This window comes from Pseudonaja textilis, chromosome 17 (genome assembly GCF_049901715.1).
Source record: "Pseudonaja textilis isolate UNSWEBS1 chromosome 17, rPseTex1.2, whole genome shotgun sequence".
NCBI lineage: Eukaryota > Metazoa > Chordata > Lepidosauria > Squamata > Elapidae > Pseudonaja > Pseudonaja textilis.
The window spans coordinates 8409642-8436424 of record NC_142006.1 but is presented as its reverse complement, the minus strand read 5'-3'; the positions used below and the strand labels follow the sequence as shown (position 1 = coordinate 8436424).

Here is a 26783-nt window from a genome sequence, read left to right as displayed (position 1 = left end):
TTTCTTCCGGTGCTCTCAAGGCTGCGATCCGTGGTCGTGATTTGCTTCTCTGTTTTTATTTATTTTTCCTCCACCCGCATCCTTACAGGTCGTGACGCGACTTATCCATTTACTGGGTGAGAAGATCCTTGGGAATCTACAGCAAGGGGGTAGGACACCGAATGCTTCGGCTCTTTCGCTTGCTCCTTGGGGTGTAGCGGGTGTGGGAATGGCGGGGGCGGGGGGGGGAAGGGTTTGCGCACGGACTCCCTCGTTTTTTTTTTTTGGCTAAACTGCCATTTCAGATTGTAAATTCAGGAATATCGAAAAGCTTTTTGAGGGAAATCTCTTTCCTCCTTGTCCTGCCTCGTCAACCCACGTATCATTAAAATGCTAAAAAAAATATATATATGCCGTGTTAACAACAGGTCCTATTGTTAACCCTGTAGGAGGTGAGCCGGAGGGAGGGGTGAAATGCGTCATCAGTCATGAATCCCTGCGTGCCCACAAGTGATCGAAGTCCAGCCCTCCTTGAAGGCCTTCCTTATCTCCCGCTCGCTTCCCTTGTCCGTTAGTTGGTCAGATTCTTGTAGAGACCTCAAGCTTGCAGTCAATCTTGGACGCTCGTCTAAACTGCCCGAATCTCCTCATTTCCCACTTCTTGGGCCCATCTTCTCGAGTTTCACGCTAGCGCTAGTTTTGCGATGAGGTTCTGCCCGCTTCTTCCCTTGCCCTCAGATTAGGACGCGGGGCAAGCAGCAGCCTACGGTCTTCTCCGACGGCTTTCCTTTTCCGCCAGGGCACCAGTTGGGCCTACACACCGCCAGCAGCAAGTGGGACGCCGGCAACCCAGCCAGCAATCTCGCCACGGTGGCCATCATGCCTGTCTCGGAAGACGTGCCTCTCTCGACCTTCACCCTGGAACTCAAACATGCCCTCTGCGCCATCGGTAAGACCTCCCGGGGCTCTGGTGGCTCCTCAACCTGAGATGATGGAAAGGGACCCGGACGTCCAGGAGAAGCCCCTCAAATTTGGGACCAGCGGAACAACTTGCCTCTAGAAATTGTGGGTGCTGGAAACCCTCCTGTGTTGGAGCATCCAGAACTTTTAGAGACAAGTTGTTTCGTCGGTTTAGTGAAACAAGGGATTGGGCAGCGCTTTTGTGGGAAACGGTTGCAGGGTTTCCTGCCTGAGAAGGGGATGGGACCGGATAGAAGGCCTCCAAGGTCCCTTTCCCACGCCGCCGTTATTCTCTTCTTCGTGGCCTGAGACGGAGCTAGAACCAGGCGCCGGCCAAGGGACGGGCAGGTGTGTGATGCGAGCCGCACACGCAACTTTCCCTTAAGGGCTGGCATGATGACTCACCCAGAAATGTGGATGGAGGGGAGGGGAGTGAGAGAGGGGAGGGGAGACGACAGGTAGCCGGCTGTGCGGTGGCTTTTTATTTTCTGTCTTCTTAAAAAATTTTTTTAAAAAGGCTGTCAGACAAAAAAGGTTGCAAAAACCAGCTGGGGGCTGGCAGTGTGGGGGGGAATCTATCGGCGTGGCCATGGCTCTTGGCCGTGGCAACCCGCTAAAGCAGCGGCACTGCGGAGAGGGAAACGGCCGAGGGCCAGCCAAAGCCAGCTAACGGATCTAAATAAATGACCTACATAAATCTGCATAACGGGGCAGAGTTTATCACACACACACACACACACACACACACACACACACACACGGGTCTCTTGTCCTGCCTGCCACAAAGGCATTTAAACAATTAAGGTAATGAAATTAAAAGCCGGGGGTGCCATCAAACTTTCTCCAAACTTTCTATGACTGCCAGTTTGGGCGTCATAAATCATCTCACTGGAGCAGGTCGTGGCTCTCAAAGTGGGCATGGCAGGAAATGGTTTTGCGGGTGAAGCGTTTTAGACCGAGGTGGTTGGGCAGGGTGACAGCAAACAAATCAGGATTTCTCTCTCTCTCCCTTTCTCTCTCTCTTTCTTTTTCTCTTTTCCTTCTTTTCTTTCTCCTTCTCAATTTCTCACTCTTTCTTTGTCTCTCTGTGTCTTTGTTTTACTGTCATTCTCTCTCACGCTCTTTTCTTTCTTTCTTTCTTTCTTTCTTTCTTTCTTTCTTTCTTTCTCTCTTTCTCTCCTCTGTTTCTCTTCTTTCTCCTTCTCTCTTTCCTGCTTTCTTTGTCTCTCTCTGTCTTTGTTTTACTGTCTCTCTCTCTTCTCTCTTTGTTTCTTCTCTTTTCTCTCTTTCTCTCTCTTTTCTCTCTCTTTCTTTCTTTCTTTCTTTCTTTCTTTCTTTCTTTCTTTCTTTCCTTCCTTCCTTCCTTCCTTCCTTCCTTCCTTCCTTCCTTCCTTCCTTCCTTCCTTCCTTCCTTCCTTCTTTCTCTCTCTCTCTCTCTCTCTTCCAACAATGCTGAGCCGCAACTGGTGAATTTATACAAAATTAATGAATCGAGCCCTACATTTGAATAAGGCTTGAGTACAGGTAGTCCTTGACTTACAACTATTCAATCAGCGACTCTTCGAACCTACAAAGCCCCTGAAAAAGTGACCTCGCCTGGACGGCCATCATAGCATTCCCCACCATCGTGTGGTTGCAATTTGGGGCCCTTGGCAACCTGCCAGCCTCGTGGCGAGATGCTTGGTTGGCAAAAGTCATTTTTAACAAATCAAAATAAGATCAAACTATTTACGGCTGTTGCCCCATCCCGGGAGTCACGTGATCACCCTTTAAGGCCTTTGCAACGAACATCCGACAAGCCAGGTTAAGGGGGGAAAGTGGGTTTGTTTAATGATAGCATGATTCACTTAGCAACTGAAGCAACTCACTTAACAACTGGACAGGTCGTAGAATCATGCATGATTCACCTCACAGCCACCGTGGTTTAGCCCTGGAAATTCGGCTCCCAATTCCAGTGGTAAGTCAAGGAGTATCTGTATCTTCATTTCACAGGGTGGATTCCAGATTGTGAGAATAGGTAAGTTCGTGAAAAAGGATATTTTTTTTATCCTTGCAGATAAAAAGCCCCAACAATGAAAAAAACCAAAACAAAACCCAGCACACTCTCCGATTCTGTATCTGCTCCCATTTTAAAACTTGGCCAAACTATGATCTGTTTGGCTTCTCTCTCTCGAGCGATCTCAAAAATTCTTTGGCCTGCTCTGATTTAGTCTAGCCAGAAGGGCACGATTTGCGTAGGAAGAAAAGAGGGAAGAAACAGATGTTAAGGAGGGGGAGAAGAGAAATCGGAATATAAACAGAACAAAGACAGAATTTCAGATCGTGACGGAATAAGAGAAGCTCGCTGAAACTCCCGCTGAGGAGAAATGGAAAGGGATTATTTTGCAGCTTTGAGCGATAATTGTGTGTTCCTTTTCTCCCTCCTGCAACCTGTTTTTCTTTGAGAAACCCTGCTAGCCGTCACCACAACAGAGAGAGACGGAGAAAGATTGTGAGACAGAAAGACTGGGAGGGAGAGAGAGAAGAGAGAGGAAGTAGAAGAGGGAAAGAGAGAGAAAAAAGAGTGAGAAAGAAGGATTAGGAGAGAGAGAAAAACACAGAGAGGGAAAGAGAGAGAAAAAAGACCGAGAAGGAGAAAAACAGTAACGGAAAAATCAAATTGACGACCGCTGGATTAAAAACCTTTAAGGGGGCAACTGGGGACCCGCTTTGTAAGGGGCTTTATTCTCTTCCTCCCAGGCCCCACCCTATTGCTGACCAGCGACAACATCAAGCAACAGCTCGGCTCCGCAGCGCTGGACAGGTAAGGGCTGCCACCGCCCCCTGAACCATGCCAGCCAGCCGTACCAACGTTTGTCCTCAGCTGTCAACAGTTCACTTAGCGACCGAAGTCACGGCGGCACCGGAAAAAAGAGAGCCAGGACCGTTTTTCACACTGAAGGACCGTTGCAACCTCCCTGCGGTCCCGTAAATTTACGTTCGGACACCAACTCACATTTATGACAGTTGCAAGTCATAAAGAGCTTTGTTGGCAGCAGTGGCTCTTCCGTTTCAAGGACCGGCCCATAGATTTCCACTGCTCTCCTCTCCTCTGCCTTCTGTGCATCCACGCAGGCACTGGACCCGGCTGTTCCTCTTCTTCCTCATCGGCCACCTCCAGCCGTGGGGGCTGTTGACTCTCCGTTTGAGGGTTGACAGATGGCCCAGGCTCCACCTCTGTCTGTCTCTCTGCCAGCTCCACTCCCTCTTCCCGCTCTGAAATCTCAGGTTGTCCTCATGGTGACTCTGACTCCCACATCTCCTCCTCCTCCTCCTCCTCTTCCTCCTCCTCCGGCCTCACCAGGTAGAAGCTTGGCAGACACGGAAGGGAGAGCTGAGTGGCCATCCTTAAACTCTAACCCCACGCCAGTCCCTTAAATTGCCGAAGCCGAGGACGCTAGGAAGATTCTTCTGGGCTTCTCACCTGCCCAGCAGGTTGTAACCGGTACAGCGTGGCCAGCTTCAAAGAAATTCACAGCCTTCTCCCTCCCTCCTCTGCCCTTCTCCTCCCTTAGCATCCACGAGTATCGGTTGTCCAGCTGGCTGGGCCAGCAGGAAGATGTCCATCGCATTGTGCTCTATCAGTCAGACAGCAGCCTGACGCCCTGGACTCAGCGTTGTATCCGGCAGGCCGACTGCATCCTGATCGTGGGCCTGGGGGAGCAGGAGCCAACTGTTGGAGAGGTGAGAAGTGCCGGAACGAGTTCCCCCACCCCCTGAAAAAAAGGATGATGTCAACTCCTAAAATATTTCTATGGCCGTTTTAGAGTTGCCAACAGAAAGGGAAGCGGGGAAAGGGGTTTGAAAGAGCAGCGCGGCTGCTTGGAAATCCAAAGCGCATCCCATAAATAGTTTCTGAAAGATAGTAACTATGCGACTGAAGTTTCTGTCATGCCAAATTCTAACTGGAGAACATGATTGATGACTCTTGGCTATGGACGTGTCCCATTGGAGAATATGAATTACGAGACACCCAGGGGGTGGGGGGGAGGGAAACCAGGGTCAAGGGTGACAATGAATAATGTGTCTCAGAGTCGGCTACACCCAGGAAGTGCCAGACCGTTTAATTCCCAATAAATCCTGTTGAAGTTTGGCTCGAGAATCATGATTTAATTAGGGCGATTGCTGGAATCCCGACACGAACATTTTAAGGTCCATGACCTCTTTGCCCTTTGGGAAAAGAGCCCCTCTCTCTCCCGACCCCACCCCAAGTTCACCCATAATGATTAATTGACACACACACACACACACACACCCCACCCCAAAATAATCTTTCTCTACCAGTTGGAACGGATGCTGGAGAACACGGCGGTCCGAGCTCAGAAGCAACTGATCTTGTTGCACCGCGAAGACGGGCCTCTTCCTTGCAGGACTGTGGAGTGGCTCAACATGCGGAGCTGGTGCTCGGCCCACCTTCACCTCCGATGCCCCCGCCGAGTCTTCTCCCGGAGGAGCCTGCCCAAGCTGGTAAAGAGGCTTCTTCCCGTGATGGGTCTGGCGGTTGGGAGCCAAGCCTGAAAGCCTGGTTTGTACTGATCCCTGGCTTCTCGCCCGCAGAAAGAAATGTATGAACGCGTCTTCCAGAAACCAGCCGACAGGCACTCCGACTTTTCCCGGCTAGCCCGCGTCTTGACTGGGAATGCCGTGGCTTTGGTCCTTGGAGGAGGGGGCGCACGGTAAGAGTGTCTGGGTGCTTTGAAAGGCCTTCTCCTTCTCTGTTATCTTCTTCTCCTGCTCCTTGACTGTCTTCTCTTTCTTGCTCTTCTTATCTATCATCTCCTACTCTTTCTCCTCTCCTTCTTCGCCTCTTTCCCCTTCTTCCCCTTCTCCATCTTCTCCTCCTTGACTATCTTGTCCTTCTCTTTCTTTTCTTCCTTTATCTTCTCCCTCTCTTGATCTCCTTCTCTTTCTCCTTCTCTTTATCTTTGTCTACCTTCTTCTCCTTCTCTTTCACCCTTTCCTTCTCCTCTTTCTCTTTCCCCTTGTCTTCCTTCCTTATCTTTCTTCCTATCTATCTATCTATCTATCATCCATCTACTTTATCATCTATCAACTAAATTTTATAATCTATAAATCTACTATCTATTTACTTTATCATATATTTATGTTATCTATCTATCTAGTGTCTATATCATCTATTGACTATATTTTATATCTATAAATCTATCTTCTATCTATCTATCTATCTATCTATCTATCTATCTATCTATCTATCTATCCTATCCCCCCTCCTCTTCTCCCCATTTTTTCAAATGGTTGCACCTCCCACTTTTCATCTAAGTCCCCCCACCCCCAACTACAAACATGGATTTGGAAAGCAGAGAGTGGTTGTTAGGAAAATCTTCCTGAGAGGTCAAAAAGGTTGACTCCAGAAGGAAAGTCCTGTCTTCTTTAGGGGAGAGCCAGGTCTGCTTTCACTGAATTCCTGAACCAAGCAGGGTGTGCGTGCGTGTGTGTGTGTGTGTGTGTGTGTGTGTGTGTGTGTGTGTTACATTAGGGGGCCTTATGGCTATCCCTGTGCAACCCACTTAAAAACAGTTGGCATACCCCCCCTCTGTGCACCACTCGCGATGCCTTTGCGTTTTGTCCATGGGGTTAGAATTCAGCCCGTTGCACAAACCTAAGCTGGCATTTCTTGCACCAGACCTCCGAGAACAGATTCTTTCAAAGCAGCTTTATTTTTTATTTTCACCCTTCAGCCAAGATCCCACCAAGGTGGACTTCAGGATCCGTGTATTTTCCTTTCCCTACCTGCCCGCTTTCTCCGGTTTCCCCAGTTCAGTATAACCCCGCAGCCCCGAAAGGCAACTTCCCGTCCCTTCCTGCCTCTCGCATCCTCAAGTGAAACTATTCAGGTTGGAGATCATTTAAGAGTTTGGGGCTTTGCAACCAGCTCTTGGAAATGTCACCCTCCTTTTGTCTCGTTCGCTCGCCCCTCCCGTGTCAGGGCGGGGCGGGGCGGGTTTGATGCCTGCTGCGTACCACCAAATGAACCTTGGAATTTTCTTGTCTCCTGTACTTTCACGGGGGTAATTAGTTCCTGGCTGCAAATTCCCTCGTTTTGATTGTTCTCGTATTTTGGGAGAACTGCCATAAGTAAAATCGCCCACACGTTGTTCCAGCGTTGAGAGCGGTTTTGTGCCTCTCTTCCTTTTGTTAACCTTCGCTTGATCCCAGTGGAGGAGCAGGCATTGGTGGGGAGAAGGGGGGGGGGCGAGAGAGGGGGGTGAACACCCCCCCACACACAGACCTAGCTGAAGGTCTTAAGAAACACAAATCCCATCAGAGGTTAAGTTAGGTTTTTGTTCTGCAAAGCCCTTCCTTCGGTTGCTTGCCTGCTTCCAAGCAACGTGCATAGCCCTTGGACTTATATACCGCTTCACAGCCCTCTCTAAGCGTTTGGCAGAGTCAGCCTCTTGCCCCCCCACAACAATCTGGGTCCTCATTTTACCCACCTTTTAAGGGCGGAAGGCTGAGTTAACCGTGATCCAGTCAGGATCGAACCCCTGGCAGTCAGCGGAATCAGCCTTGCAGTGCCGCCTCCTGACCCCTGCGAAGTCACGACGGTCATTAAGTCAAGGACCTGACCTTGCAACCCGTTTGGATGGCAGCTGCCAATCGCGCCATCCATGAGTCTGAATGCATCCTGCCCAGCGGGTGACTTTGCCAGAAATTGCCGAGACCACCAAAAACATCTTGGCCAACCGTGTTCGGAGGAGCAGGGGAACCTGTGGCAAATTAAGCCTGGCTGCCAAGCGCCTGAAATGGATCTGAATTCCCGGTTCCGAATAAAGTCATTTTTCTCCACCACCATCCCTCTTGATTTGGCTGGAGCGATAGATAATCCCATTTTTCTGCTGACCGTGTCCTTCCGGTCACGCCCGAATCTCAAGAGAAGCCGGATTTTAGCAAAGGCACCTCCTCCAGTTCTAAGGCAATTAAATCTGGGCTTAACTGCTTTGCAGCTTCCAAAAAAAAACCAAAAAACCCCCCTGCCTTTCTTTGTTTCATTCCTACGAAGCAAAGAGAGAAAATTCTTCCTGCATTTTGGGAATTCTGATGCGATTTTAACCCTCCTTTGTGCTTCCCAGGCAGGAGAGTTTGCTAGGTAGCTCAGGTTGTGAAGTGTCTTTCCTCATCTGTTCACCCAGGCGCAGACTTTCGATTTCCTGGTACACAAATGATCTTTTTTGGTTTTGTTTCGTTCGCTTTTGACAATATGAGAGCCAGGAGGATAGCAAAAGCCTTCCTTCCTCTCTCTCTCTCTCTCCCTCATTCCTCTTACTTCTCCCTCCCTCTCTCCCTCCCTCCTTCTCTCTTTCTCATCTTTTTTCCTCTCCTTCCTTCCTTCCTTCCTTCCTTCCTTCCTTCCTTCCTTCCTTCCTTCTGTCCGTCTTCAGATTGTTTCTCTTCCATGTTTTTCTCTCTTGATCCTTCCTTTTTCTATCTCCTTCCACTCCCTCCTTCCTTCCCTTTCTCATCTTTTTTCCTTCTCTCTTTTCCTTCCTTCCTTCCTTCCTTCCTTCCTTCCTTCCTTCCTTCCTTCCTTCCTTCCTTCCTTCCTTCCTTCCTTCCTTCCTTCCTTCCTTCTCTCCAAGCTAGGGACGGCTTGCTGGTGTCCCATCTATTCAGGAGTTCAGAGCTTGGAATTGGAAAGGCCAATTTTCTGCCAGCTGAAACCGATCCCAGAAACTTTTCCCAGCTTCTTTTGACTGTCGTTGCTTTCCTCTGCTAGCAACCGGGCGTCTCTCTTAAAATGTACTCTGCAAGAAATTAAATGTTTGAAATTTGATTTTTTTTTAAAAAAAAACCCACAACACCACCCCGCTTTCTTTTCCCCAACTCTGCCGCTCCTGCCTGTCCAGAGGCTGCTCCCAAGTCGGGGTGATCAGAGCGCTGAACGAGGCTGGGATTCCTATTGACATGATTGGTGGCACGTCCATCGGTTCCTTCATGGGTGCCCTGTACGCGGAAGAGCGGAGCTATACCCAGATGCGGATCAAAGCTCGGCAGTGGGCCATGGTAAGAGACATCTCATTGCCCGGTCAAGCCAGTCAGGTGTCAAAATAAGAGCAAAACCCCGCTGCCTTCTAGCACTGATGACGTTACCTAGTTGGGTCATGAAAGGTCTGCAAGAAAGCAAGCAAGTTCAGAGGGGGTAAACATACATAATAACCCCTCCCTCTTCCTATTTTCCCCACAGCAACGATCCTATGAGGTAGACTGGGATGAGAGGGAGGGACTGGCCCAAAGTCACCCAACTGGTTTTCCTGTCTAAGGTGGGACTAGAACTCGCCGTCTCCTGGTGATTGGCTGAAAGTCACCCAGGCGGCTTTCATGCCGAAAGCAAAGCTAGAACTCCCCGTTTCCTGGTTTCACGTCTGTTGCTGGAGCCACCCAGGACCTTTGCTCCACCTATAGCGCCTCCTTCTCTCCTCTGACTTGTTTTCCTCTCCGTTTTCTCTTTCTCTTTCTCTCCTTCCACATGCTGCCCTTCTATAGAAGGAACTGAGGTAACGGCTGGCGTTGGGTGATTTTGTTGTGTTTGCTGTTAAGGGCCACAGCGGAGCCCCAAATTCACATTACTAAGTGAGACCGTTGTTAAGTGAGTTTTGCCCCCCACCCAATGTTAATGTTTAAGGGGATTCCTGCCGTTGTTAAATCAGTACAACGTGGTTGTTAAGCAAGTCAGGCTTCCCCCGTTGAGTTTTCTTGTTGGAAAGTCACCAAAGATGATCACAATGACACACACACACACCCCCTGGGACACTGCGATGACGGTCAAAGAACGGCTGTAAGTTGAGGATAACCTTTCTTCCCCTTTTTTTTATTTTTATGATTGGGGGGAAGGGAGAGGCCAAGGCCCTCAATGCGAGGCTGGAGCCTGTCCCTCTTCTCCTCTCCTCTCCTCTCGTGACCCACAATAATTCAGCTCGGGGGGCGGCCAGCCAAAGCAGGAAACAGGTGTGTTGCTGAGTGCCAAACATCCTCGGGGTGGCAGAAATGTTTGTTGAGCACACAAGGGACGTGACAGATCCCTGGTTCCAAAGACAGCCAGTCCCCAAGTTTATTGGGGAGACAAAAGGAGGAAGAGAAGAGAAAGGTGCCCAAGGGGAAGAGACGAGGAGCGAGGAGAAGGTAGTGAAAAGCAGAGGAGAGGTGGAGGAGGAAGAGAGGAGGAAGGGAAAAAAGGAGACAGGGGAAGAGAGGAAAGGAGAAAAGTGAAGGAGAGGAGGAGGAAAAAAGGAGAAGGGGAAGAGGGGAAAGGTGAAAAGTGAAAAGAGAAAGGAGAGGAAGAAAAAAAGAAGAGAAGAGAAGGAGAGGAGGAGGAAAAAAGGAGAAGGGGAAGAGGGGAAAGGTGAAAAGTGAAAAGAGAAAGGAGAGGAAGAAAAAAAGAGAAGAGAAGGAGAGGAGGAGGAAAAAAGGAGAAGGGGAAAAGAGGAAAGGAGGAAAGAGAAAAAAGAAAGGGAAAAGAAGGGGAAGAGGGGAAAGGAGAAAAGAGAAGAGGAGGAGGAAGACGAGGAGAGGAGGAAGAAAAAAAGGAGGCAGGGGAGGAGAGGAGAAGAGGGATTCTGGACGTTGCATCACCTCTACCTCTTCCTCTTCCTCGTCTCTACCAGCCCTGCCAAAGTGTCGTTTCCACCTGTCATCTCTTGCTAAAAGAAGGCCAGAGATGGCTCTGGGGGCCCCAGAAACAAGGTTTTGGTATTTTTAGAACATGCATACGTGTGTATACACACACACACACACACACACAGACACACAGACATACACAGACACACACACACACAGACAGGCAGACCTCCTCCTTTCTTTGGCAGGAGGCCATAAATCAATGGCAACCAGGTCGCAGGAAAGAAAGCTTTTAAGAGTATAGTCCAGAAATCGAAATACCGTGAAAAGCATTTTACTGTTTTGTTTGGGCCCGTTCTTTTTTCTTCTTCTTCTTCTTCTTCTTGTGTCGCCCTTAGTTTGTATCACTGTTTTTAATCTTCTTGATTGCCTTTGTATAATGCATCCCCGTATCCTATAACGTGATGTACAGGCAGTCCTCGACTTACGGCGATACCCCAAATTTCCTGCTGCTAAGCGAGGAAGCTGTGAAGTGAGTTTGACAACGTTCCTTGCGCCGGTGGTTAAGGGGATCCCTGCCAATGTCGTGTTTGTGGATCTGGCTTGTCAGAAGGGGTTGCAAAAGGGGATAATGTGTCACACACACACACACACACAAACACACACACACACACACCAGGAGTTGCCAAGCGTCTGAATTTTTGGTTATCATTTTTAATTTTTTTTACTATAATCGTTCCGTCTTCAGTTGATTAATCTAGTTTTGACGAAAGCTTCAACATCCCGTCCCGTTTTCCCTTTCCCCCTCTCTTCCCCCCCCCTCCCCCGATGCCTCTGGATCATCCACCTTGCTCCTTTTGCAGAATATGAATTCGGTGTTCAAAACGGTTCTTGACTTGACCTACCCCATCACGTCCATGTTCTCCGGGGCCTCGTTTAACAACGGCATCTGCGACATCTTCAGAGATAAGCAGATCGAGGTAGGTGTGCTGACTTTTGCGCCCAGTGGCGGGATGCTGCCGGTTTAACAACTGCTTCGGCGCTTGCGCGGACGACGGAGCATTTAGAAGCTCGGTGGTTTTACCTTCCGAGTCAGCAACGGTAAGTAGGACCGCGAGGGAAATCAGCAGTGCCGCACAGGTGAGATGAGCTACAACGCAGGAAATGGAGGACAGGATAGGGCAGGGCCAAGTGATCGTTGGAACTACCAGTTCGTTCAAACCGGTACGAACCGGTGGCATTGTGCCCCTGGCTTGCATGCATCACAACACAGGAAGAGCGCAGAGTTTCTGACAGTTGTGTAATGGGCAAAGGGAAAAGCTTTAAGGTGGCTGGTGTGTTATCATTTAAGCTCAGGGTTTTTTTTGCCACCTTCCAGATGCAATGGGCAACATCTGGCTGTTACTCCCAGAGCCCTTTCTTTTTAAAAAATGCATCCACCTTCAAAGTTATCAGTTTTCTTTTGGGTCAGCGGTGGTGCAACAAATTTAGCCCTTGGTCAGGCCAAGAGTCCCGTGGGACAAACATGGAATTTGATCCTCCATTATCCTCCCCAACAACCTTGTCAAGTGGAGGTGTTAACAAGGGGGAGGAGAACCCAGTGATTATGTTTAGCAACTGTGCGGCCCCAGAGAGCGATGGGGAAAAAAAAAAAGTGTGTAAAAATCCCGTGAATGAGGGGATTGCAAGTTAGGCTTGTAATTCAATGATGTAGAAGAGACGAGAAATGCGACAGTCGGTCTCTTTAGTGGCGCGACAGCACTGGGGCAGCACCTGCCTTCTTTCCGTTTCTCCTCCCTTCGACGCAACGGAGCGAGATGAGTAAACGGACCCCTTGCTAAAGGACGGTGTTAATCCAGGGTCTACATCTGTGCAGGGAACTGGGTCACCAGTTGGTTCTCGTTGATCCCTTTCTCTCTAACGAGCTCTTTCTGTGTGGCAGGATCTCTGGATTCCTTTCTTCATCATCACCACCGACATCAGTGCCTCGGCTATGAGGGTCCACACGGATGGTAGGCCTTGGCGGGAGGGGGCAACCGGGGCAAGGGGGGCTGGCAGGCCCTTTATACAGACCCTGGGTCGCCAAAGGGGAATCACATTGTCAGGATTCCGGCAGTCGCCCCCAAGTACATCCTGAGTCTCGGGCCAAAACTTCCAAAACTTAAAAGGGGTTTATTGGGAGTTAACATGTCCGGCTCTGCCTGGGTGTAGCTGATTCTGAGACACATCATTCATTGTCACCTTTAACCCCGGTCTTCCCCCCACCCCCTGGGTGTATCGTAATTCATATTCTCCAATGAGACACCTCCATAGCCCAGAGTCATCAATCGTATTCTCCAGGTAGAATTTTGCCCGGCAGAAACTTCGGTCACCTAGTTACTATCTTTGAAAACATTTATGGAATGCAGTTTCGGTTTGTAAGCTGCTGTCTCCTCCCTTTCTATTGGCAGCTCTAAAAAAACCCAGAGAAATATTTTATGAGTTGACACCCCAGGACATTGCGACCGTCGTAAATACGAACCCTCTGCTAAGCATCTGAATTTGGATCACGCGATTGGGCGGGGGGGGATGGACGCTGCAAACATCATCCTTGTGGAAAAACAGCCATATTCCTTTTTTTTTTCCCCAGGGCCGCCGTAACTTTCACTGGTCACTAAATGAACCGTTGTAAGCCAAAGGACTAGCTGTAGATTAAAATAATAATAATAATAATAATAACACACGTTTCCTCCCCTGACATCACAGGTTCTAAAAATAAGTATAAACTTCTCTTTCTTATTTTCTCTAAGTGACTCTTGGAAGGAACCGAGCTGAAGAGAAGGGAATAAACTGCGCTAAGCCCCCTTCTGCCCCCGCCAAGGCCTGATGCTGCCCTCCAAGTGCTAAATGGCCCTGAATTGTAATTAGCTAATTCAAGGGCTTTTTCGGTGACTTTAGTTACCGTCAGCCAAGAAAGCCCTGACTTGACAGCGTATTGGCTGGGCAGCCTTCGTTTCGAATCCTCCCCGGTTTGCAACACGATCCCCTTGAGAAATCATGCCAATCACGCCTTTCCCATCTCCACGGGTGGATTCTTCGCCCTTCTGAGGATCAGTTTGCTTCCTTTCTCGGGGCTCCAAAAGAAACGCAAAACCCCGAACCCCGGAAACAACGCGAACTCCAACCCTGCCGTGACTTAGGGAAGGCGAGGCCTTGCGTTTTTTCTTCTCCCAGCTTCCAAGCCCCAGGGAGCAGATCCAACCCTTTTCTGCTGATTAAAAACAATCGGGCTTGTAATAGTGATAAATCTCCCCCATTACAGGGCCGACGAGAACGAATGGCACCAATTTAAGACAGCGGCAAGACTCTCTCCCGTGCCACGAAAAAGTTTGGCAAGAAGACCGAGTTGGGTTCTGGCAGAATCCCCCTGCCCAGAATGAGATCCCTCTCGGATTCCTAGTCTCCCCCTACCCTCCCAAGGTAGGTTGCGGGGAGACAGACCAGGAATCTGAGAGGGATCTCATTCTGGGCAGGGGGCTCGGGGTGTGTGGAGAAGCTCAACCCAAGGTACTGATTTGTTTTGCCCTTGTCAAAAGTTGGCCAAGGTCATTGTTGGCCAACCCGGTGAGATCATTTGCAGTGAAATACAGGGGGTCCTTGACTTACAACAGTTTCCTGGACCGTTCTTCCCACTTAACAACCATTGCAGCATCCCCATTGTCACGTGACCACAATTCAGACAGTAAGTGACTCATGTTTGTGGCGGTTGTGGCGTCCGCGAGGTCACGCGATTCCCCTTTTGCGATCTTCTGACCAGCAGAGTCCAAGGGAAAGCCAGATTCATTTACCCACTGATCAGTCACTGATTTCAGAACTGCAGTGATCCACTTAACAACCATGGCAGGGAGACTCGTAAAACGGGAGGGGGGAAACTCACTTAGTGAATGTCTCCCTTAGCAACATGAACTGTAGGCTCAGTTGTGGTTGTAAGTACCATGAATAACCCATAAGAATTATGACAGGTGGAGGGGTTGGGCCAAACGAGGTCCATGTGTCAACTCGTAAAGCGTTCCTGGCCTGCTTTTGAGTTGCCATAGGCAGGAAGGGGGTGGGGGAGGGAGAACTGATGGAGAAGCTCGGTTGCTATGACCAGAAGCCCATTCCACACATGCCTTTCTCCAGATTGTATCCCAGGTTACTAGACCAAGCTGGAGAGCCCTGCCTGAGAAAGTGGGAGGAGGAGGGGCAACGGGGCCATAGGTAAATTACGTGGGCCAGAGCTGACTGCACTTGGGAAACGGGCAGACATGTTGCTCCTAATAAATAATTGGATTTATTTTGAAACTTGGCTCGAGGCTCATGAATTAATTAGGGCACCCATTGGAACCCTGACACCACGTTGGGAATGAGAGTAGCTGGGAAGTTACAACAGATTTGTTATTCCAGATCTATTCTTCTTCCCTCCCCCCCCCCCAAAGGTTGTCTGTGGCGATACATCAGGGCCAGCATGTCTCTCTCCGGTTACTTGCCCCCTCTCTGCGATCCAAAAGACGGACATCTGCTAATGGATGGTGGCTACATCAATAACCTCCCAGGTACTCCCGAGATTCCTGTTCCTTTGGCATGAGATTCTTGTCCGGCCATGAATGTCCGCAGCATTGGTGGCCTTTCTCGTCCAGGAAGAACCCAATTGCGCGGAATAGGTGGAGGCGTAGTGGACAACCGCTTTAAGATCTTAAGCAGCTGCCCAAAAAAGGCCACTGCAGTTCTAGGTTGCATCAACCGCAGGGATAACGTCGACATCCCGTGAAGGATTTGTACTGCTTTTTGCGGGTTGGATGAGGCCACGCTTGGAATACCATGCCTAGTTTTGGTCACCACCAACAGAAGTTGTCGAGACTCTGGAAAGAGTGCAGAGAAGAGCCACAGAGATGATTAGAAGGCTGAATGGCTCAAACATACAATGAATGGTTGAAGGAACTAGGTAGTATCTCTAGTCCAGGTGTCGGCAACCTGCAGCTCCAGAGCCACATGCGACTCTTTGACCCCTCTCCTGCAGCTCCTTGCTGACCTGGCCGCGTGCCCTGCTCTCCGCCCCTTGGGGAGGATATCCCTGCTTGTGCACACAGAAAGAAAGGAAGGAAGGAAGGAAGGAAGGAAGGAAGGAAGGAAGGAAGGAAGGAAGGAAGGAAGGAAGGAAGGAAAGAAAGAGAAAGAAATGCGAGGGAGGGAGAGCGAAAGAGAGAGAGACAGAGACCCATTTTCCACAGAAAACACTGGGAGTCACAAAACCTGGGTAGGTGTGGCAGGGGGGTCATGTGACTGGGTGGGAATGATGTTGAGTTGGCCACGCCCACCAAGGTGTTTTGGCTCCCAGTGTTTTTTTTCCCCTGTGGGAAACGGGTCCAAATGGCTCTTTGAGTGTTGAAGGCTGCCGACTCCTGGTCTAGTCTAACGGAGAGAAGGACTTGCGGGGTGACATGACAGCAGTCTTCCAATCTTTGAGGAGCTGTCCCAGAGAAGAGGGAGTCAAGCTCTTCTCCAAAGCACCTGAAAGCAGGACGAGAAGTTAACAGGTAGAAACCCATCAGGGGGAGATGCAGCCTAGAAATTCCCCGGAACTATTGATCAGTGGAACCGCTTGTCTCCAGAAGTTATGGATCCTCCTTCCTAGGTGAGGCAGCCATTTGTCTGGAACAGGATAGGGTCTCCTGCCAGAGCAGGGGGTTGGGGGTTGGTCTAGCAGACCTCCAGGGTGCCTTCCAGCTCCCTTTTATGTTCCGTCCCAACTTTCTGCTGCGTTTTTTGAAGGCCGCTTTCCTTGCTCGCTTCTCACTGCCAAATAGACCAGGCCAAGATTGAGCGTCCTTCCTCCAAGGACGTCCCGTCCTCCTTCGCGCGGTTGGAAACGGCTTCGAACTGGGCCTTTTGTCAGTTTTGGGTCGTGATGTCCACTGTGTGTTATTGAAAGAGGAACCGACGACGGCGACAAAAAGTCTCGGTCGGGGCGCCCAGCACCGAGTTCAATTGTGCTGCTTTGAGACAGGCGTCGTGTGGAAGAGCGGCTTTGACCAAAAAAAAAAAGAGGCCGAGCTGCAAAAATCTCTCGCTTCCGTCAACCAGGCGGGAAACTAAAATGGCACTTTGTGGTGGCCTCTCATCCTTTTCTCGCTTCCCTTGTCTTCTCCGTCGCCCTGGCCTCCCTGAGGGGAGAACGTTGAGTCACTCCTTCCCTACAAAAGCCTTTTCTTCCTTCAAGAGACATCCTATTCAGGGCTGGGTTTTCAATGGAGAACAGCAGGAACACGGAGGCCTCATCGATCACCTGAATCGTGCTGTTTTTTTTTTTTTTTCCTTTCATTAAATACATTTTTTAAATACTCTTCCTCCCCCTCTTAAATATACATCTCTATTGTGTGTGAAGAGAGTTGGTTTTGGGTATCGTTCCTATTGTTCCAATTCAACCCAAGAATATTATCCATCTCTACGACCTTTGTCAATTTTAAGCAATCCTCTTTTATATTGTTTTAAACCTACATCAGCAAAAAATGCCTAATTCCTCGTCTCTATCTTCCTCTAGGTCTTTCTCATTCAATCTAAACATTATTGTCTTAATTCTAGTTAATTAATTCTAAGCATCATTCCTATTGCTCCAATTCATCCTAAGAATATTATCCAACTATGACATTTGTCAATTTTAAGTAATTATTTCTTAACCCAAGGTCCCTTCCAACTCTTGTAATTCTGTTATTTTTGAAAACGAAGGGATGCTCCAAAATGTACCAAAAACAAAAATAAAAACCTGTCAAGGCGAATAGGAAATTTATTCAAGAGAGATCCAACCTAGAAATAAGAAATTTCCTGACAAGATAGGCCAATGAGTCAGTGGAATGACTTGCCTGCAGAGGGTATGGATGCTCCATCACTGGAGGCTTTCAAGAAGAGACTGGGCAGCCACCTGTCTGGTGTAGGGTGACCTGGCTGTCCGTGTGTGTGTGTGTGTGTGTGTGTGTGTGTGTGTTGGACTAGAAGACCTCTGGGTTCCCCTTCCAACTCCGTTCTCCTGCTTTCTCCTGACAGCGGACGTTGCCCGATCCATGGGAGCCAAGGTCGTCATCGCCATCGACGTGGGCAGCAGAGACGAGACGGACCTCACCAATTACGGAGACGCACTTTCCGGCTGGTGGTTGCTGTGGAAACGGTGGAACCCATTAGTGGAGAAAGTGAAGGTGAGGTGGTTAAACTGGTTGTAAGTCGAGGACTAGCCGCTGTGGTTTTTGAAGGGAGGCTGCGCGAAGGCAGGTTTGACTTCTCTCTCTCTCTCTCTTTCTGTCCATCTCTCTCTGTCTGTCCCTTTCTCTCTCTTCTCTCTCTCTCTCTTTTTCTCTGTCTCTCTCTCTCTCTCTCCGTCTGCCTCTGTCCATCCATCCGTCTCTCTCTCTCTCTCTCTCTCTCTCTCTCTCTTTTGGACAGGTGCTGAACATGGCCGAGATCCAGACTCGGCTGGCCTATGTCTGTTGCGTCCGGCAGTTGGAGATGGTCAAGAACAGCGACTATTGCGAATATATCCGGCCACCCATCGATCACTACGGGACGCTGGAATTTGGGAAATTCGATGAAATCTGCGTGCGTTGTAGGGCAGGGAGGGGCAGCAGAAGGAAGGAAGTCGCGGAAGGGGAGATATGCGGCTGGGAAGGGAGGCGGTATTCAAAAGGAGCAGCCCCGGGTTCAAAACTGCTGCTGTTTCGACACAAGACAAGCGCTGGAAGCGACCGATTACCCTAAAGGGGATTATTTGGGTGTAGGTTGGGGTAATGGAGTCCTTTGACGGGGGTTGCTGGGAATCAAGGATCCAGTTTGGGATGGATGGATGGATGGATGGATGGATGGATGGATGGATGGATGGGTACCCATTGATAGACATGGGTAGATAGCAAGCTAGATCTTTCTGTTTTTTCTCTCTCATTTTGAGTAGCGATAGATAGGCAGGCAGGCAGGCAGACATGGATAGAGATGGATAGAGATAGGTAGATCTTTCTCTTTTCTCTCATTTTGAGTAGCAATGGATGGATGGATGGATGGATGGAGATAGATAGATAGATAGATGATAGATAGACAGATAGATAGATAGACAGATAGATAGATAGACAGACAGACAGACATGGATAGCCATGGATAGAGATAGGTAGATAGATAAATCTTTTTCTCTCTCATTTTGAGTAGCGATAGATAGATAGATAGATAGATAGATAGATAGATAGATAGATAGATAGATAGATAGATGGATGGATGGATGGATAGATGGGTCATTCTCTCTGTTCTGTCTCTCTCATTTTGAGTAGTGATGAACAGATGGATGGCAGAGAGAAGAGAGACTCATAGGTTGAAGGGAGGGGTTCTAATCCTGCCCGCTTCTTAAGCCAGGAGATCTTATACCATCCCCCGTCCAATGATTGTCCCCTCTATTTTTGAACACTTTCAGTTGGTCGGCCTGGCTCACCCCCACCTCCCATTTCTATGGCTTTCAGCAGTGGATTTCCAACCCCCACCCCACCCCACCCCCCAGCAGCAGGCCACTCCCACGTTTTCTCTCCCCCAGGCATTTTCCTTTCCTCCCCCTTCAGGAAGTCGGCTACCAGCACGGGAAGACGGTTTTCAATGTTTGGTGCAGGAGCGGAGTCCTCGAGAAAATGCTGAAGGACCGGCAGGAGCGTTGCCAGTCTAAGCCATCATGTGTGAGTGTCCCCTCGTGGGAGTGGGGAGAAGCCAGCTCAGCCAACAGCCACCACCACCCCCCCCTTTGAGAGGAGGAGATAGGCTGGGGCACCGCCTGTCTTCAGGGCCTGTCTTCAGGACCTGTTTTCACCCATGGTCTGCTTAGTCCCTTTTTTGAGATTTTGGCAGGGGCACTAATAGAAGAGACTATTCGGAGCTCAGGGTTGAAGTGTGGGGGGTCCTTGGTGCTCTCTGAGCTGGGTGGTTTTCTTGCAGACGTTTCATGACCCAACTAGGTAACGTCATCAGGGCTAGAAGGGAGTGCGGCTTGAGGGCAGGAGGAGAAGGGGAAGGAGGAGGAGGAGGAGGACTGTAGGGTCCTTGGTGCTCTCTGAGCTTTGTAGTTTTCTTGCAGACATTTCATTACCCAACTAGGTAACATCATCAGTACTAGAAGTCGGTCCCTCCCTAGTAACCATTCGCAGAGGATATCCATAGTTTATTGCTTTAGTCTGGCAAGATTCTGTCTGTGGGCGAATGACAGCAAAGCTACTACTCAGGGGTAACTCCACATGTCTTTGTTGGTTCTTGAGCCTGACCATGACTGAGATACCCAGCAGTGCTCATTCTCTCTCTCTTTCTTTCTTTCTTTTCCTCCCCTTTCAGTACATGACATGCCCGACAACCTCTTTCACGGATTTGGCTGAAATCGTCTCCCGAATAGAACCGGTGAAGGCCATGATAGTGGATGGTGAGCCAAGGGAGTGAGACAAGCCATTATCAATAAAGGAGAATATTTGTAGCTTGGGGATGGAATTGAGGGGTCCTTGGGGTGCTCCGGTTTTCTTGCAGACATTTCACTACCCAAACTAGGCAGCACCATAGCTGGTCCAGGTGTTCTTATTTTGCATAGTTGTACCTATTTCGTTTGCTAGAAGAAGCAGTGGACTGTTGAGTTGCTACAGGCACTCCAGTGTGAGGATATCAGCTGTCAACTCGTAAAGCACTCCTATGCCTGTTTTCGAGTTGCCATAAGTAAGGGGGAGGAAATCTGAAGGAGCAGTACAGCAGTTTAAAAACAGAAGTATATTCTACGCTTATCTTACAACGATTGTAGCTAGGCTACCGGATCTTCTGCCCAGGAAACTCCTTCATTGGAGAACATGATAGATGACACTCAACCTGTGAAGGTGCTTCATTGGAGAATCTGATTTATGACACACCCAGGGAGCAAACAGGGTCACAGGTGACTGTAAATTACGTATGCCAGAGTTGGCTACATTTAGGTTAATGCTGGTGTGTTGCTCCTAATAAATCTTTGGAAGTTTGTCTCGAGGCCCATGATTTAATTAGGGCAATTTCCGGAACCCTGACATCGGCTTAGCATTCTTCTTCCCACCGTGACCCTGGCTTAAAACAAACCCTCTCCGACTTCTCTCATGTTCAGACGAATCCGACTACCAGACCGAATACGAAGAGGAGATTTTCGACATCCAGAAAGATGACTACGTCAATTTCCTGAGCAGCCAAACGGAAGAATATTTTGACTCTGTAAGAATAACCCTGTAACTTTCGGGGTCCCCCTGTCAGCCCCCCCTTCTCTCTCCCCCCCCCCAGCTGTGGAAGTTATCGGGTTTGATTTAAGAAGGGTTTGATTTTTGCAGGCCAAACAGCCCTAGTCCTTTCTTTTTTTCTTGTTTACAGTTTTTATTAGTTTATAATATAAAATACAAAAGTCCAAAAACAAATGGTAGGAAAAATAGGGGAAGGGAGAAGTGTAGAAAAGAAGGGAAAAAAGAAAAAAAACGGCATTGACTTCTGGACTCCTCTTAGTATGGCAGTAACATCCAACTTCAACTTTTTACTTTTACTTTTTTAACAACAAATCAATCAGTAAAACCCCAAATCAAAGTTTCATTTGGTATGATTGTAAATCGACACATCACATGGCCGGAGCTGATTTTAGTTTGGCCTAGTGGTTAAAGCACCAGGCTAGAAAGCAGGAGATTATGAGTTCGAGTCCCGCCTTAGCCAAGAAAGTCAATTGAGTGGCTTTGACCCAATCCCCAGGAGGTGGTGAGTTCTAGTCCCGCCTTAGTCACAAAAGTTGGCTGATGACTTTGAGCCAATCGCCAAGAGATCGGAAGTTCGAGTCCCGCCTTAGGCACAAAAGCCAACTTGTTGACTTTGGGCCAGTCTCCCTCTCTTAGCCCAACCCACCTCATGGGGTTGTTGTTGTGGGAAAAAAACAGTCGGAGGAAGGTGTGTTGGCCCACTGCCTTGAGTAATAACTCAAAATAAAAATAACAAAAAAAGGTTAAAAATAAATAATAAAAAATGATAAAAATAAATAACAAAACACATAATAATAAAATAAATAATAAAATAAATAAACAATAAAATAAGTAATAAAATAAATAATAAAACAATAAAATAAATAATAAAACAAATAATAAAATAAATAATAAATAATAAAAATAATAAAGGCCGGATACAAATCAATCAATCAACATGGCCTTAGTCAACCACCAGATTTGAAAGGGTCAGAGAGACCAAACCGTGACATCTCAGTACGTCTCCATCTCGAGCCAAATCAAATCAATTTTTTTTCCTCTTTTTATCTCCAGCAGGATCCAGAAATCCGCCAGCGAAAACCTATCCGCGGCGACTCCGAAGACAGCCAACTCGCAGCATAACAAGACCGACTCTAAAAAACCCACCTTGGCTCACCTGGCTTTCTCCTCCTCCTCCCCCTCATTGCCAACTTCCTTCGTGTGGAGAAGCCGTGGGCGCCTCTCCCTTCCCTACTCCATTTCTCGGTCTAAAAAACCAAGGTGTCCCCAACACCCCCCCCAAAAAAGTGATTGGCATCCGCTGATGGACAAACGGGGAGCGGGGAGGTGGGGGGGCGCGTGCCATCCGCCTCTTTGCAAACTCTCGGCACCTGCAGAAACTTTGGGGCTGTTTGGACAAACCGAGAGGGCAGGAAGAAGGGAAAGGAGCCCCATTGCCCAAATCCGGGGTGAAAGGACAAATAGCGGAGCGGAGGGCGGACTCCTGGCCGCCTTCAGCGCACTGGATCTCAGCGAGTTTGGTGCTCTGTCTCCAAGGGGAACCGAAAGTCCCCCACCCACCCCAGGAATTGGCATCTAGCGTAGGGGACGTGTTTTGCTCGGGGCCGAATGTCTGAGATGGAAGCCATCTGCCTGGTGGGGGGGTGGCGGGTGGAAAGGAAACAAGAGTCGTGATGACAACTGCAGTGACTTTCACACCAACATCCGTTCAAGCAACGCTGCTTCTGCGGCGGCAGAACGAGTTTTCTCAGGTTCCTGCAAGAAGCTGGGGTGGTTTTTTTTTTTAACCTTGCTAAAAACTTTGGCGGAAAAATCCTCCAACTTATTTATACCGGCGTCCCTTTCAGCCCACGCTTGCCGTTCCTGGGTTGTTATACTGCCAAATCTCTCTTTTTTTTTTGCCCTTTCTCTCCTCAGGGGTTCTTAAAAGAGAATAATAAAAATAATAAAAAGCTGGAAACCACATCCTGGTGTGCACCGTGGCTCAAAGGCACCAGTTTGGGGGCATTTGATTTGCGTTTTGCAAATAAATCCAGACGAAGGGATGGTATTTTGGGATGGTGGGTGGTCCTAATGGTGATACAGGATGTCCTCGGCTTACGGCTGCAATCCAGCCCAAAATTGCTGTTGCTAAGCGAGACGGTTCTTAAGTGTGTGTGTTTTGCCTGTTTTTGCCTCACCATCATCATGAAGGGACTCACTGTGAGTTTCCCTCCCTCCGCCGCGTTGATTTTTGGGGGGCAGACAGTCGCAGAAGGGGATCTGGTGAACTCTGGGACATTGCAACCATCACAAGTACATGCCAGTTGCCAAGCGTTCTGAATTTTGATCGTGTGAGCCCGCTCCTAAGTCGCTTTTTTCCCAGTGCCACTGTAACTTTTTTTGTATATATATATATATATATATTTTAAATTCATAAACATTTTGAATACAGTGTATTGTCAGGGCTTATCATTTACAGAAAGGCAAAAGGAAGAACAGACAGGGATATTAACATATATCCTAATAAGCAATAACAATAGTGTAACAATAGTTTTAACTATATTTTTTTTTATCTTAGCTTACTTGTCATTCTGTTGGTTACACTGGCATATTTATAATTATAAACCATCTTTATATTTAATTCATGAATAGCAATAATCTTCATCTAATTTCTACCTCTTATCTCTAGCCACTCATAAAATCTGTTCCATGTTAAGTGGTATTCTTGTGTCGTCTTCATCTTTTATTTTTAACGTCAGTCTGTCCATCTTTCAATATTTTCCGTCCAATATTTTCCGAATTACATCCTCCTCCTCTGATGGGGTGTTCTCATTTTTCCAATACTGTGCAAATACAATACATGCCAAACTAAACCTATAGTCCCTTGATCATAGCCCTCCGGCAATATACCCAACAAAAATATTTCTGCTTCCAGATCTATATGTTGCTTGATCATCTTTTCTTTTGAACGGTCACTTTTAAGTGGAGGTCATGGTTGTCCCCAAAATGCTTTTTTTTCCCCTGGACTTTCTGGCTTTTCTTCTTTGAAGATGTTTTGCTTCTCAACCAAGGAGCTTCTTCAGCTCTGACTGTGGATGGCGGGGAAGGGAAGGATTGATACTCCTTGCAGACGGCTGGTCATTTGCATCCTTTTAGAGGGCCGTTGAGGCCACTTGGAGGTTTATCTGTATCCTCGGGGGTCCAAGTAATCTCAGTGACCCTCTAAAAGGGTGCAAATGACCAGCCGTCTGCAAGGAGTATCAATCCTTCCCTTCCCCACCATCCACAGTCAGAGCTGAAGAAGCTCCTCGGATGAGAAGCGAAACGTCTTCGAAAGAAAAATGCAGAAAGTCCAGTTGCCTCCTGGGGGGTGGGGAAAGCTCTACAGCTTCTTCGTTGAAAGTGGGATGGAGTTCTCTGTGGTGAACTGGAAGGAGGGGTCCATCTCTTCCGGCCTTCTTGACCGCCCGTTGATGGCCACGAACACATTCTCCATTTTCTGCCTTTTTTGACGTCATCCACAGGCTGGAAAACACCATGTGGTGGATGTTTGCACAAGCGAGAGTGTCGGGAATAAAAAAAAAACCCCAATCGCCCAGCACTTATGTAGGCAACCCGTTCCTAGAGATGCAATTCAAATGTGACATTATTATTACTATTTTTTCTTCTTCTTCCTCCGAGAAACAGATGGATCAGTTTGAGACTTGAGAATAGCCCCATGTGCAAAGAAGGCTGGGAATATATATATATATATGTGGAAAATACAGCAAAAAAAACCCCCCAAACCCCTTTTCTAACCGCCATTCAAACTGAGGACGCGTTGGTCGTTCTGCAGAAATGTACAGATAATCAGAGTTGGAAGGGACCTTGTAGGTCATCTAGTCCAACCCCTCTCCACCCAAGTAGGAGACCCTACACCATTTCTGACAGATGGCAGTACCGGTGTCTTCTACCGGAAAGCTTTCAGGGAATGAAGCACCCACGACTTCTGAGCAATGGAGTCTTTTTAAGGCCAAAAGGTTGTGGATCAGACCGAGAAACCAAGGTTAAAATCTTGGGCTGTGTTTCTAGTCCACAGGAACCATAATACGTGAAATGCTTTTAGTTTTTTTTTTTCATCCTCCTAGCCCTCAACTTTTTCATTTACCGACCGTTCAAAGTTACAACGGCAATGAAGTGCACTCAACCAAAACAACGAAGAAGCTCTCGGAGAACACCAAGGCCCCGGGAACCTTTAGTCCTTAAACAACCATTTAAATAACCTTTAGTCCTTAAATAACCACTGCAACTGTTTTCCGCTGCTGCCTTTGATGGGTTGTTTTTTTCATAAACAACCAAGAGAATTAGGATGCTCCTGGATCAGCTAGAAGGAACCGGCAAAGGAACATGATTAAGTACAGGAATCAACCGTTAAGATCCCAGCAAAAAGCTGCGTCTTGAGTTCTTAGATCGAATGAAATCCTTGCCGATAATGGCAAAAAAAAAACCCAAGAGGAAAGCGCAGCACACCAAGCTGTTTGCAAGCTACTTGTTCAATTCAGGCTATTTTTTTTTTCCCTGATGCTCTTTTCAAATCCTCTTCCTGCTCAATTTCTTTTTCTTTCTCCCACTATTAAACCGTCGGCATTTCGAGCCCACGAAAACCGTTCCATTTTGGCCGCTCTATTTTTAGCCCCGCCGAAGGATAACAGGTTTTGACAAACAACGCCAAGTCAATCTCTCTTTTTTTTCCCCCGCACTCTCTTGGGGGGCATTTTGTGCTATTTTGGCTACTCAACACATCTGGACTCGCCTCCGAATTTTGGTAAATGAAACGCAAGGGAGAACTGCTAAAAATAGGAAGGCTAAATTAGGGGATGGTTTTAAGCTAGCATCCTGTGCGCTAACAGCAGACGACCCAATGTTTTGTGGAAAGGTTTCCTGCTGGGCCACCCCCCCCACCCCACCTCTCTCCCCCACCCCCACAGATCTGTTGCTTTGGAAGGCAGAGGTAGACTGCTCCTGAACCTGGAGGCTTCACTTAACTGAAGAAGCAAACGCATCGGCGCAGCGTAGTTTCTCCTTTAAGGCCAGAGAGTTATAAAATAGCTCCAACCGCCTCATCCATCTTCCCAGGAACTCGGTTTTGCTGCGTTTCCTGGTTTGTAGTTGGGTAAAAAGTACTTTCTCTCTCATCTCACGCACCCCTCCTCTTCTCTTCCTGGATTGTTGCAATAAATGTTGGTCCATAGGTCTTTTCATAGATATTGTACTCTCGAATTGCAAATGGAGACGTGGGCAGTCTATTTTTCTTATCTTCATTTTTGAGTGCTTGGGTTTTATTGTATTGCAAACAGTTGCTGGGGGTGCATCCACAGTTTCGTTGTACTTGTACAATCACAATAAAGTTCTTCTAATTATAATTCTTAGTGGAGAGCTGGGAAGAGCCAGTTGGGGTGACAGTTAAGGCATCGGGCTCGAAACCAGGAGGCTGAATTCTAGTCCCACCTTAGACATGAAAGTTGGCTGGGTGACTTTGGGCCAATCACCCGGAAACTGTGAGTTCTAGTCCTGCCTTTGACATGAAAAATGGTTGACTGACTTTAAGCCAATCCCCAGGAGACCGTGAGTTCTAGGCCTGCTTTTGACATGAAAGCTGGCTGGGTGATGTTGAGCCAAACACTTGGAGATGGTAAGGTCTAGTTCTGCCTTTGACATGAAGCCAACAAGGTGACCTTGGGCCAATCTCTCTCTCTCTCTCTCTCTCTCTCTCTCTCTCTCTTTCTCTCTCTCAGCCCCAGGAAGCAGATAATAATGTCAAACCGCTTCTGAAAATCGAGGCCATCTCAGGAGTTGGTGCTGATTCAAAGACACACAGTATAACGATTATTTTGGCCATCCTCCCCTAGACAGCAGACTCCATAGAAGCAGAAAAAAGAGAACCCAGGGCAAAATATTGGAAATGAAATATTATATTGGAAATGTGGACTCGGAAAATGGATG

The 26783-nt window shown here is 48.1% G+C and overlaps 1 protein-coding gene across 5 annotated transcripts in view; it reads left to right on the top strand.

Moving 5' to 3' along the window:
* The window catches only part of PNPLA7 (patatin like domain 7, lysophospholipase), a 48324-nt gene extending 25540 nt beyond the window's left edge, over window positions 1-22784 (top strand). For 3 of the 5 annotated variants that reach the window (XM_087914662.1, XM_087914664.1, XM_087914666.1), the window contains 16 exons: window positions 89-149; window positions 779-928; window positions 3679-3742; window positions 4494-4662; window positions 5263-5445; window positions 5536-5654; window positions 8844-9000; window positions 11415-11531; window positions 12494-12563; window positions 15009-15125; window positions 17611-17759; window positions 18004-18156; window positions 19155-19265; window positions 19912-19996; window positions 20693-20796; window positions 21873-22784. In XM_087914662.1, the coding sequence (XP_087770788.1) occupies window positions 89-149; window positions 779-928; window positions 3679-3742; window positions 4494-4662; window positions 5263-5445; window positions 5536-5654; window positions 8844-9000; window positions 11415-11531; window positions 12494-12563; window positions 15009-15125; window positions 17611-17759; window positions 18004-18156; window positions 19155-19265; window positions 19912-19996; window positions 20693-20796; window positions 21873-21941 (1878 nt within the window). In that variant the 3' untranslated portion in view covers window positions 21942-22784. The remainder of the gene's footprint in view (window positions 1-88; window positions 150-778; window positions 929-3678; window positions 3743-4493; window positions 4663-5262; window positions 5446-5535; window positions 5655-8843; window positions 9001-11414; window positions 11532-12493; window positions 12564-15008; window positions 15126-17610; window positions 17760-18003; window positions 18157-19154; window positions 19266-19911; window positions 19997-20692; window positions 20797-21872) is intronic. The other 2 variants (XM_087914665.1, XM_087914663.1) reach the window with 1 other exon arrangement.
* The last annotated feature ends 3999 nt before the right edge of the window (window positions 22785-26783 follow it).